This window comes from Sturnira hondurensis, unplaced genomic scaffold (assembly GCF_014824575.4).
Source record: "Sturnira hondurensis isolate 20B ecotype Veracruz unplaced genomic scaffold, ASM1482457v3 Scaffold0002840, whole genome shotgun sequence".
In the NCBI taxonomy this organism is placed as follows: Eukaryota; Metazoa; Chordata; class Mammalia; order Chiroptera; family Phyllostomidae; genus Sturnira; species Sturnira hondurensis.
This window is the reverse complement of record NW_028075471.1, coordinates 27,655,356-27,668,866: the sequence shown is the minus strand read 5'-3', so window position 1 is coordinate 27,668,866 and position 13,511 is coordinate 27,655,356. Positions and strand designations below refer to the sequence as shown.

Genomic DNA, 13,511 nt, shown 5'->3' with positions numbered 1-13,511 from the left:
GTAACTAAGACCGTACCATTCTGCTCACTCTATGTACATCTTCAGTGTCCTTCCGATCAGAACTCGGTCGTGTAAACCGCTCCTGCCCCACCGCGTGGGCGGGCACACCACTTTGGATGCACTCTGACCGGCCGTCCCTGGGACGGGCCCCATCGGCAGGCGGAATGGCAGGCTGGAAAGAGTGCTGCCATTTTCTCCCCAGCGACTGAAGTCATGCTATGACCCAGTGACCGTTTCTTCTCTCTCGCAGCGGCAGGTGCACACTTGCAGGCTGCAGTGCAGGTGCATCTTCATTAATGTTAAGGGACTTCTGGGTCCCAATTCTCTGCCAGTGTTTACCCTCTGCTTCCTCTACCACTTTCTCGAAGGTGTCCTGACCGCCTATTAATGTGCACTTTGATGTCTTGCAAGATCCTCTTCCTTCCTGTCTTCCAGCAGGTCCGCACCACCATCTGTACCCTTCATCGGCCAGTGTGGGTCGAACCCGCATACCAGAACACGGGGGATGAAGGCCAAGGAGCCAAGCACACCTGCAGGGCATGCCCAGCTCGGACATCTGGCCAAGGCAGGGTTGGCAGTGTGGCACACTATTGTCCACTGCTCTGCGACTTGGGACTTGGGCTGACCCAGCAGGGGTCGGGGGAGAAACTGGACTGGCAACAGAAGACTGTTGGCCAGTTTAACACATAGCACACGATTTGGGAGAACAGTGTCTCACAGATAATAAAATATCACAGTGCACGAGGCCACAGAGGTGGGGTAAAAAGACCCACATGTCCTGTTGTTGAACCAAACCAATGCATAGAGAAGTGTGACATCACATTTTCTATAAAATATTAAAATAGCCAAGTACTTTCCCTGGTACTTCGATCCGCGCTCACCCCACCTGCCGGTGGCATACCACTAGAAACTCGGAGCTAAGGCACGAAGAATGGGGGTCCTAGCTTGAGAACACTAAGTGGTACCGCAGGCTTGTCTCCTAACACACTGAGCTACTCTGAACACGCTTCCTTCTAAACATCGGAATGCAGTTTTAGAAGAAAAATGCTGTTGGAATGTGAAACTTGGACTCAACCTTATTTCAAAGCAACGAGACCATTCAGACAAAGCACTGTAAAGTGAGCGGGGATGTAAGAGCCTTCACGTCACTGAATTAACGCTGTGCCTACAGAGAGGCAACTTGAAATGCCTGTGTTTACTTGTCCAAAAACCCGTGGGTCTGAATGCATGCTTCTACATTATTCAAGTGAGGAAGGACCATACAGATTAGGGGGCAGCACTAACGGAAATAGGAAGAGTTTCCTCTAAGCCACCAGATTCGTCTCCTCCTTCAAATTTAGGTGACAGCACAGAGGACAGGGTCTGAAACAACGGGAACACCCTTTCTGAAGAATAAATGAACCAAAACCTAAGGGAAAAACAGAAATCATATCTTACCTCCTTTTCCATGAAGTCGAACTCTGCTGCACAAGTATACAATAAAGTATCAAAATCCTTGTAACTGAAGAATTTTGACGTTAATAAATTGCCAATATGAGCCTAGTAAGGAATAAAACGAGGTACCATTAGATTATGCCATAGATTATAGTAATTCATTTTGATCTTACCAGTACCCCCAAATAGTTCTCACTACATTATAGAGCTCCCGGTTCCCCCCAGTGAGCTTCCGTAAAGCAAGAGGGCACTGTACCCTCTGGCTGCACAGCTCTCTCTTCTGCTGACAGACGAGAGTGCCAGCACCACCCTGCTTCTGAGGTGGATCGCCAACGAGCCAAAGTCTCTTGTCCTTGTTTTGTCCCTGCTCAGCATGCTCACCCTGGTGCCACACACTACACAGTGCCTCCTCCGCTGGAGCCTACCAGCGCAGGTGGGCCTGGTGGCACAGGCCCCTCCATCAGTCATAAAAGAACCAAGTTTGACTGAGCAAAGAAAAGGAGATATTCATTCAGATTTCTGGAAAGGGGATGGAAGACTCTTTGCAAGAGGCAGCAACTGCGCAGGCCTGGGGAAAGTATGTACTCTCCACCGCCGGCCGAATCCTGCGTCACCCTCACGTGGCACCAGGTGCTCTCACTCATGTCGGTCATCTGCTCCCCACAGAAAGCCACGTGAGGAACGCAGATTATTTTCACTGAACAAATGAGACATTTGCTAAACTTTCAATTCATTATTGTCTTAAAAAGCAAGAACCAGAGACAGGCCAGGGGTGGGGCAGAATTACATCTAAAACAAACCATAACTAGAATCCCAGATAGCATCAGGATGATGGGGGTGGGGTAGGGGGACCAGGGACCAGGGGGGACCCGGGTGAGGGTGGGGACTGAGGGGTGCTAGGGACACTTCTGCTGGAGGAAAAAATGGGTGCTGATAAGTCTAAGGAATCAACAAGGAGGACAAACAGCACCTAAAACAGCATAAGAAAACTATCTGCCCAATGAAAAGGAGAAAAAAGTCTAAAAGCAAGTAAAATGGAAACATAGATAAAAAAACAGATAGACTTCATCTTGGAATTTGGCTTAAATAGTGGTATTTTAATATCACAAGTAATTTTGTAGCTTGTTTGATTCTTTTCAAGTCTTTCAAGTCTAAGCAAAAAGTACTCACATCATCTGCAATGCCAAAGAGTTTAGATGTCAAATACTTGAGAATGACAGTTCCAAATAACCAAAAACATCCTTGGATAACCTGCAAAAGAAAAATATAATAAAACAAAATAAATGGGTGCTTCCTGCAGCCATGTCACCTACACAGTCTGGGAAGGAAACAAATGCTTTAGTCACATGTCAAATAAGAATCTCCATGTGCAAGAGAAAATCCTAAAAAAAGAAAAAAGAAAAAAAAAGACTACACCTTAAATTAATGTTACTCCAAAAATCAAAGAGCTATCACTAAAGTGAAAATTATAAATGCACCATCTTATTATAAAAATTCACACACTTCATGGAAGACTTGCACAGCAGCTGCGGTTCAAGTCCCTTCCACCAACATCTTCTTACACACGTACGACTGCTTAGCAACAGCATGGATGATAAATAAAACTGAAATTCTTTACCTGTCAAATATTCATCTTAACTTGCATCGTGAAAAGAACAATTTGGGCTCTACATTAAAATTGGGCTCTAATATGTCATAAACCTGTTAGATCCCCTGCACTGCATAGACTGTTTCCTTAAAAGTGAAACATAAAACCAACGCCACATTTTACAGAAGAAGAACGTATGCACTCAAATAGATTGATTCTTACCCATAAACTAAGTTCAGATACATTTATTTTCAGGAAATGTGGTTTCATTGCCAGTACACCCTGCATGGAGAAAATAAAAGAGCACACAGTTAACACTTATAATTTAAGTGCCATACAGTACTTCTAAATAGTAAAACTCTCAAGAATTTAAAATTCATCACGCTGTCGACATTCCACACAGAATCACCACTAGCTCACTAACTTCAAGAATGAGCCCTATTTTAACCAAAGTGGATTAGGTGAGTTAGTGACTTCGTTTAGCTGAAAACAGAACCACATTTTAATTTTTATGAGTGACTTTTGTGTCTCTGATTTATCTAAGAATTAAGGAGTATAAAATGAATTCAGAATTTTAGACAGATCTTACAGTAACAAGATTCTTCTTAAGTTAAATATTATTAACTCTTAGGATAAAGTACAAATAAGTTTTTAATGGATCAACTAAATACTTCATTATCAAATCTCATGTCTTTCCAAGTACATAATAAATTCTCAAATATAATACATTCTGGTATCTAAATCTACTTCAAACTTGGCTAAACACAGTCAGAGATCAAAATGTAAATACATGAACCCAAATGAAATCTTTTCAGAAGTTTCTGAATATGTGTGAACACAGATGTGTTAAAATTAATGTCTCAAAGTGATAACTCTCAATAAAAATAGGCAAATGTTTGTTGATGGTTTTATATGCAAAAACATGCTATATTCTGTAACTGTTAACACTGTTTATATTTATACAACAAACTATGTGAAACATACATAAATACACATAACTCACCCCTGTGACACACCTCAGTGTGAAGCACTTAGTAGGAAATCTGACACACCTGACACCTGTAGGTGCTCAACTCAACAAAGACAAATTTCCTGGAAAATGTACTTAGATTAGCTTTTACTGATGTGTGATCTTCCACACTCAATGGCTTCCCTGGAACACACAAGTCCCAAGGGTCGGGTACTTGAACCTGAGTAACAGCAGGCCTCACCCATGTACACATATAGAATAAAGAACTGAACACATTTCCACGTTTCCTAATTACAAACATCATCCACCAACTGTAAAAACTATCATCTTCTCAAAACCCAGCAACTCACTTCATGAGTTTTTTTGTCATTGTTGAAAACACAGCATTGCCACATGCTAGTCGCCAACTTTTGTGACAAAATACACTTGCATGGCACAACCTGAAGAGGGTGGTGCTATAGACTGAAAAGAGGCCTATCTTTGAGAGACGAGATCTAAGACAAATGTTACTTGTAAAATGAGACAAGGAAATAGGAGGTTCGAAACTCGCTAATGGGCTTTAGCAATCCAGAAAGCCAAAGTGACTGGAGTAGCTTAAATGACTAGTCAGGTAACAGAATGCATTTCCATTAAGACAGTACAACAGGCTTTTGTCTTCCAGAAACCAGCCTCTACTAAGTATAGGAATAATTTCTTTGTTCTCAGGGTTGCAAAATACTGTAATGCTGAAGCCTGTTGATTTAAAAAAAAAAAAGGCATAGCTCCTTCGGGAAGTCTTTAAATGCAGGAAAATGTGCAGTTTAGAAAGTCACCCCACCAAAGTCGCAAAGGGGTTAGGTGGCCTTCCCGGTTTGCTCTAATTCCACGCCATGGGCTCCTGATCACCTCAGCCAGCAGTGACTTAGCAAACTGCAGCTGAATCACCACCTGACTTAAACTATCTGAATATCTCACACAAATACACTAGAAAAGACCCCCCAAACCAAGGTCTCAGGCCTCTGGTCCAGGGGCACGAGGAGGAGGAGAGACTGCTAGGAGATGACGCAAGGGAGGAAAGGGGATCAGAGAGGGAGCAGGAATCGGACAAAAACTGAAAAGAGGAGAGGACAAAAGGAAAAAGAAGCAAGCATAGAAACTTCTCTAAAATTAACGCTGGGACCTAAATTAGGTGGCAGAAACGATGAGGAAGGAGACAGGACAACATAGACAGTGAGGCAAGGAGCTATGCTTTCCAACGTGTCCTCTGCTGTGCTTCCTCGCTGTTCTGGAAGTGAGTACTCGAATGCTGGGTGGCAGGTAGATGCATGCAGCAAAACCCTGAGATAGAAAACCCCTCACAAATCCCAAGCCAGTGATGACGAAACTGATAAACCATTAATTTCAAAAACAGCCATGTACTTAGAAAACACTTACCCAAATAATCACCAAAGAGGAAGCATAATAAGAAGTTAATAACATTGAGTTTCCAAACATCAAAACAAAACAAAGTGCAAGAGAAATCTGGAAAAATCCAAGAAAAATATAATTAATGCACATAAAACAAAAAAAGTTGCACATGCCCATGATAAACAAAATTCAAACTGTTCAAAAGGGAACATATAAAAAAAATAGACCAAATCCTTCCCCACACTTCAACACCCGAGAGATCACCAATACCAACACTTTCTGTATATCCTTCCAGACCTTTACACGTACAAAGTCGAGTTTATATTTAAAAAAAATACAAATGGAAACTTAACCCATAAGCTATGCTATTTCCTGCTTTTACTCTTAATTCTTTCGGAGAACTCCCCTAGCAATCCAGACCCATCTCATTCGTTCGGTTGAATAAACGTAACCAGTCCTCTGACTACTGCACACATTCTTCTCCCCGGTATTGCTCTGTTGTTATTTCATATTTTTCTATACAAGCCTTGTTATGATACACATTCCTTCTGTGCACAGTTTACATACATGTCAATACAGTTGAGGGATAAATTACTAGCAGTGAAATTGATGGATTAAAGGCACGCATTTTAAAATCTGAAAAAACAAATGGCCACTCAAAATACCATATCAATTTATTCTCACACCAACAGGGCACGGCAGTTCCTGTGAATGCACGTTCCTGCGTAATTATTATTCTTTTAAATATCTGCTGATATCATAAAAGAAAAATGTTGCCTCGTTGTTTTACTTTTCTTTTAATAACGAGACACAGCATCTTTTCTTCTATTTGCTGTTCCTGTTGTTGTTACTGTGTTGTGAGCGTGTGTGTGTGTGTGTGTGTGTGAACTGTCTCATCCTACTGCCCATTTTTTTATTGAGTTTTGGTTATTTCCCTTAAAAGCTCTCTTTACAGAACATTAAGTCATTATCAAGCAAACATAAATATTTTTACACCCATGGATATTGAAAATGTGGTATATACATGCACACATATAGGAATATATAGGGGAGGCAAAGTAGGTTTACAGTTGAGTACATGAAACACAGTTTATTCTTATATTATTATACATTGTATTCTTTATTTGTACTACAGTTGTAAACCTACTTTTGCCCACTCCTGTATATATGAGTATATATTGACATACGAATACATATGTGAATACGTGTGATACTATTCAGCCATAAAAAGGAAGGAAATCCTGCCATTTGCAACAACACGAATGGACCCGAGAACATTAGGCTGAGTGAAAAACATCACTCAGGAGAAGACAGATGCTGCATGGTTTCACTTACAGGAAGTACCTAGAGCAGTCAGGATCACAGACATAGAAAGTAGAATGCAGGGGTGGTTTCTAGGTGTTGGGGGGAGGAAGGGAAATAGGGAATTGTTTAATGGCTACAGAGTTTCAAGTTTGCAAGGCTAAGTGTTCTGGAGTCTGGGTGCACTTAATATCATAGATATGTATACTTAAAAGGATTAAGATGGTAAATTTTATGTTATGTTTTTCCACAATAAAAAACATTATCTCCTATTTGGAGATAATTTCTTTTTCCCCTGTATGTAATCCAGGAGTTCGTGAAGGGACGATGGAAGAAGATGCTCCATATTTGCTAAGTCACACCATCAAGCATGAATCACTAACCCTAGAGAGGCTGCACTACGAGGCGAACCTGTGGAACATGAGTGCTTCTGTAACTCTGGTCCGAGTCCTCATCCCCAGCTGCCCAGGTGATTGTGTGACAGAATCTAAATGCACTGAGGTTTTACTGTGATGTTAAAACACTGTATTAAACAGTCTGGGAGAAAATAAGCCAAGTGTCAAAAAGAATTTACTGTCCAATCCCATTTAGGAATAGGTATTTTAAAATCCTGACAAAATAACAGCCAGGTGAATCCAGCACTGTATAAAAGTTGTGTTTAGGAGAAAAGTGAGGATTCTTAATGTAGAAAGTCTATCAATATAATCCATCACTGCAACATATTAATCAGGGAAAAACACATGAGATCACCTAGAAAGATACAGGAAAGCACTTGGTGAAGTTTAGCCTCTATACACTTCTTTTAAAAAGTGCTCAGAGCACGATGAAGGTGAGTTAAAAGGACAAAGAAGACAGCAGGGAATCGGCCCAATAGGGCACAACTCAAGCATCAGTACAAGTAATGAAAACAGTGGATTACCCTGCAGTGAATAAAACAGATGCCCCCTCTCTTAGACACAAGAGAATACCTGGTAAAAGGTATGAACAGTAATGTTACAAAAAGGGAAACATAAACACACCAAAAGGGACCCATAAACACACCAAAAGATGGTCAGCTTTATTGAGAGTGACAGAAATACAAATTAAAGCCATTAGCATATGTTTTATACTCATCAGATTGATAAAACAGAGAAGGACACAGAAAAACATGAACTGTTCTACAGTACTGTCTGAAGTAGTCTAATCACTTTTGAAAAACAGTGCAGCATTAAGTTACAAAGTTGAGCACATATATAATTTACCACCCAGAAATTCGACTGCCGTGTAAGTGCCCTACAGAAACTGAACATACACACCCCAGACAGCACACGTAAAAATGCGCAGCTCTACTCATGAACGAAAAAACAGAAGTGCCTAAGTGTCTTTCAGTAAGAAAATGGATAAACAGTGTTTTAGCTACACAATGAAAAATGTAAAGCAAAGACAATGTGTAAACTCCATTAACACAGAAATCTCAGAAACCTGAGTAAAAATGTAAGTCTCTTAAAACTATACCATTTTTACAAACCTTAAAAGCAATATTAATATTTAGCAATAAAAAAACAGGGTGGGACAAAAGTAGGTTTACAGTTGTGAGTACAAGAAAGACAGTCTGTTCTGGTGTCACCCTTCATTATTGTGATGGCTTCCACAAGAACAACTGCAAACCCACTCCGCCCCAGTGGAGCGCTGAGGAGCACACGTCTGGCTAAGCCCTGGGGAAAGGCAGGTGGAGTGTAATTTAACAGGTGAGGACAAAGGCTGTCCCTGGGGGTGTTGCGAGTTCTTGTTCTCAACTGGAAGGCAGGCTCATGGTGGTTCATGTCATAACTTTGTTCATAACTTCCCTAGATAGTATTAATGTCCTTTTATGTGAATCAATTATTAGAGAATAAAAAATAATAATGGTATATTGTAGTAACTAAAACTATAGGAAAAATGCATCAAAATTATAAGGAACTAATGAAAAAAAAAGAAGAGAACTGTTTTTAAAGAATAAATATTCATCAAAACTACTTCCCCAGGCTTAGGATATTTGCTCTAGAGGTCCCACTGACCTAGAACATCCCTCTCCGTGTAATCTACTTAGCAAACCCCTGGTCCTCTCCCTTCCAACCTTTGCTCCATGTCCCATCTCAGCAAGAACGGCCGTGCCCACCCGTCTGCCACCTTGACCTCCCAGGCCTGACACTGGCACCCTGATCTCCCTGGGGGACCAGGACTGATTCTCTCTCTCCTTTTGTCTAATTCTGTACAATCTACACTGTCACTGTGTTTATTACCCATCCCGTCTCCTCTCCTCCTCCACTCTGCTGGAATGTAATCAACACATGTGCTAGGATCTTTGTAGCTCCATTCACTGGAATGTCCCCACGTGGCTGGAGGGTTGGTAACTCAGTCAATGAACATTCCACATCCTTCTGTGAGAAGGCCCTGGATAATATGGCACTCCATGTTTCTCTTTCGTGAATTATCTCTCTTATAGATAACACGTTAAGTCAGGCTCGACCTCAAATCAGGTAAAACGACCCAAACTAAAACCCCTGGGTAGCCTATTTAAAACAAGGTCTGTCGACTACATTGCAGGTCTTGAACGCCACTTGTTTTAGTCACGGAATCATGTCACGACTAGTTTCAACCATAAGCAAATCAAGTACTAATCAGGAGTTTGTTTTAAGATCAGCTCAAAGGAGAACAAAAGACAAATTTAAAAACCATTACCATGTGTATATAAATGATCTTCCGTAATTTGCATATATCAATGTATCCCACGACATACACTGTGAATAATGATGCAATCTGAAATTGAAACAGACGTTGTTAAAAATAAAAATTATATATATAAAAGGTAGCTATAAGAATGAAAAAGATTATTTTTATTGTTGTTTCAAATTGATTTGTATTTTGGAAGTGAGTTCTGTAGCTCCTCTCTTACCCAACAACTGATTATCGAATATGGTCAGCACACTAACAGCAAATTTCAGTAGATTTTTCTTTTCCATATGCAGCTCTCTCAATGAACCATCCAAGTTACCTACTTTGTGAATTATCCAAAACGACACTCACTTTAGTGTCAGGGTGACTCTACTGTCAACACACACAGTCACACTTGGCCTCGCCCAGTGAGACAACAGGAGAATGTAACTATAACATACAACGATGATTGGTGCATAATTGGAGAAGGTACATTAAACTAAAAATAATCATGTAATGCATGTGTGTGTTAATGTATTTATAATTAATACAGTAAGAACTTAAAATAAGTTCTGCTTGGTAGTCACTCTTTATAAGTATCATTAGTGTTCTCTCTCATTTACACAAATATTCAAGTGTTACCTAGTTTATCAAATTTCAAGTGAGCAGGACTTTCACCACAAAGGTAATTTTGAGTTCCTCCACAGCTTTGAAGAACACTGTGTGCGTGTTCACCAGGAATTCTGAGCACGCCGGAGTCATGTAGATGAGCTGAGTGATGGAAGTGTGCCTCTGGGTTAAACACGGGGTATTACGTCAAATGACACCTCTCCACCCCTCTCCCTGAAGACAGGAATTCAAACGGAATTCCAAGTTCCTCCTACTTTGCAGACAGCCAAATAGTAAAACACATTAGGTAAGTTCCATTCCTCAAGTATTTTATCTCCAAGCAAACTACAACAAAGTGGCTATCAGCAAGAAAGCCAAGGCTGCCCTTCCCCCAAGGGCTGTCCTGTCCCCAGGGTCACCACACCGCTGGAGTGACTGATAATGGCACCATAGCAGTGGAAGAGTGTGCCCTGTCTATAAACCCCGCAAAAGCACACCAGCCCCTCCCTGCACCGCAGGACCCCCAGGCACCCCCACTGCCCCTGGCCCCAAACACAGGCCGTCTCCTCTCCCCGGAAGCTCCCCTTCTACCCAGGGTCTAAGCAACACACAGTGGCCCACAGGGCAGGGTCTTAAGGAGTGACTTTCAGGGACACCTGAAACCAGACACATTTACAATGTCATCACAGGAGAGACGACAAAGGAGCCTAAGAGATGAGATTGGAGTAAGAACCGAGTACAAAGGCAGCCTCTTTTTAAACAGTAACAGTTCCAGCAGCTCACCTTGCTGAGTCTGGCAGAAGCACCAGGTAAGGTGTTAAGAGCCTTACACACCACCTCGTCTGACCCTAACTATAACCCTGTAAAGTGGGCCCTTAACATCTTATTTCACAACCAGGAAACGGAAACTAAGGAGCATTAAGCAGTCCGTCCAAGTTGAGAAGCCACTGAATGGAGTCAGGATGAAATCCAGGCCTCATTTCTTTTCTCAAGCTAGAAATTTCAGAGAACGTGAAAAAGCAACTCTTCCACTGCTTTATATGAATATAAACGTGGGGGCCGGGGTCAGAGAGAGAGAAACACACAATTCGCCCCTCTCCACAAGCGGCTATCCCTTGTTCTAGAGACCTCCGTTTAGAGAGAAACGGAGGCAAGATGACATGGGAAGAGGACATGTAAGTCACAGGTCAGTAGGGGAGTTACAGGAAAATGAACTGTTTCGCTGTTTATCCTGTGTTATCCTGGGTGTGCTTATCCAAGGTAAGAATGTACAGCATTACTCATAAAAGAAACACATTCCCCTAAAAGAAACCCATCAAGTGAGATATTCACCCTCTTTCAAGCACACCAACAAATGCTGAGCAAGATGGCCATTCTCGCATTCTTACAAATGCGAGTTCAATGAACGCATTCTTCTAGTGCGTAATTAGCACCCACCAATAAGTGAATCCTACCCACTTCCCTACCCTGAACTTTGTTTACAAGGATTAACTAAAACAAAAAACCTTTTAGGAGTCAGAGTCACACATTTTCAGTTCTATAATTTCATACAAATGAGCTTAAGCCGGTGAGACACAGAAGCCCCTTACCTGGGTGAGAAGCGCAAACTGAGCGAACTGCCACGGGAGCATGAAGAACACGTTGGAAACACACAGGGCAACCAAGCTGCCTCTGTAAAGTTTTGTGGCCCTTGAGAAGACAAAGACAAATCATTCGGTCAAACCACAAAATATTCCAGCGTGACTCCAACATGCTGCAAATCAGAATCTCTGGACATGATCTGGATACACCAATAAACTGGACAAAATAAACCAAAGGGTTAGAAATCATACTGCGTGACACACACTTCAGCAACTTTCTATGCCAAGTAATTACCCATTATTACTGTAAAAACAAAGTCAGCCAAAGTGTGGGGCGGGGGGGCCTGGGTTGGCGTATCCGCTGAATTTTTTCTAACTTTATTCTGGCAGATTCATGTGGAAAAACAGCAACATCTGTGCAAAAACACAGAAAGCAGGATTCTGCACCCAAGTCCCGCACGGATTCTGCACCCAAGTCCGGTGCGGATTCATGCTGAGCAGCTGAGGAGACCCTGGGATGTGGGATGAAAGCGGGTCCTGCCCAGGCAGGACATAGACAAGAGGACCCAAAAGCAGGGGTTGCTCTGAGCCTGAGCCACCTACAAATTCCTCACTTTAGTCCAACTTGTAATTTAGGGGATTTTGAAGAGGGTGCAGTGCTTTTATGTTTCATGTTACTTTTAAGAACTACTTTCCTCCTAAATCAGTGAGCCAATGCAAAGCCTCCAACACACCTAACATCTTCACAATGGGAAGTGTGTGTATGTGAACATCCTGAAGCTACCAGGTGTGCCCCTTGGACCGTGTGACAATCCGCGGGATGCACAGATGCACTGAGTGTCTGTCTTTATCTCCTGAAATGTCCCTTCTCCCAAAGACATGCCTGTGCTGTTCTAGTCTGCCTCTATCACGCCCCTAAATGGAGCAACTTTCAATTCCAGTTACAAAATTAATTTATTACACAAGAACCAGCAATGTTTAATGGAGTGCAATGAAAAAAGTATGCTTGTATCCTACATAATAAGGGTTGTACGCCATGAAACTGTTTGGGCTGTGTGTGGATACGCACGTATGGTATACGAGGTCACAATGAATAATGTACTTTGTCCTTCTTGTAGATCGGGGGTGTCCAACTCATTTTCACCGGGGGCCACATCAGCCTTGCAGTTGCCTTCAAAGGGCCGAATCTAATTTCAGCTCCTTAACTGTTAAGGAGTAGTTATATTTGTATAGTTCTAAAATTATTCCGGCCCTTTGAAAGCAACTGCAAGGCTGATGTGGCCCCTGGTGAAAATGAGTGTGACACCCCTGTTGTAGGTCATAGTCAAGGAGGTGAAAGCTACTGTCTAAAATAAAGCATTTTCCCACTGCTTTTGAACACTGAACGAGATTTTCACTTCATGGGTAATGAGAGGCAATGGTTTCTGAGCGTAATTCAGCACTAACCTGGCAGCCGGGCACCGGGTACAGCGGGGGCAGGGGACAAACAGGAAGCCAAGAACTCCAGCGGACGGTGGCGCTGGTGCAGCACCGAGCCAGGGCAGCAGAAGTGGGGGTGGAGGTGTGGCCATGGACGACCAAGTGCTAGCTAAGACTGGCTGGTGTGAGATGACTTATACAAAAGTGAACTTCTAAAACTATTTGAAGTTCAAAGCTGGACAAAACCAGTATGCTGGGGTAAAACATCTTCCCAACTTTATTTATAAATGACTCCCAATACTAGGGACAGGCTGTCCCTGTCATACAGTGTCCCCAAGAGCTGCAGCCACGCTAGCAGTCCCTCTTCTTCCGGGCTCGCCCACGCCATCCACTCGCCACCCCCAGGAGACGTCGCTACAGGGGGGCCCAGAACTAAAGAATGTGACTGGGCCACCAAAGCAGAGAGCATTCATTGAGAAGGATGAAGTGCCAGAGGACGCAGCTGACCAACAGGGCCCAGGCTGCCACCCCTCAGAAGACAGGCGAAAAG

The 13,511-nt window shown here is 42.4% G+C and overlaps 1 protein-coding gene across 1 annotated transcript in view; it reads right to left on the bottom strand.

Moving 5' to 3' along the window:
* DPY19L1 (dpy-19 like C-mannosyltransferase 1) overlaps positions 1–13,511 on the bottom strand; it is a 68,457-nt gene that overhangs the window by 18,398 nt on the left and 36,548 nt on the right. The window contains exons 9-14 of the mRNA XM_037041157.1: positions 11,552–11,651; positions 9,381–9,458; positions 5,406–5,492; positions 3,245–3,304; positions 2,605–2,685; positions 1,438–1,539 (exon numbers count right to left, since the gene is read on the bottom strand). Coding sequence (XP_036897052.1) covers positions 1,438–1,539; positions 2,605–2,685; positions 3,245–3,304; positions 5,406–5,492; positions 9,381–9,458; positions 11,552–11,651 — 508 coding nt within the window. The remainder of the gene's footprint in view (positions 1–1,437; positions 1,540–2,604; positions 2,686–3,244; positions 3,305–5,405; positions 5,493–9,380; positions 9,459–11,551; positions 11,652–13,511) is intronic.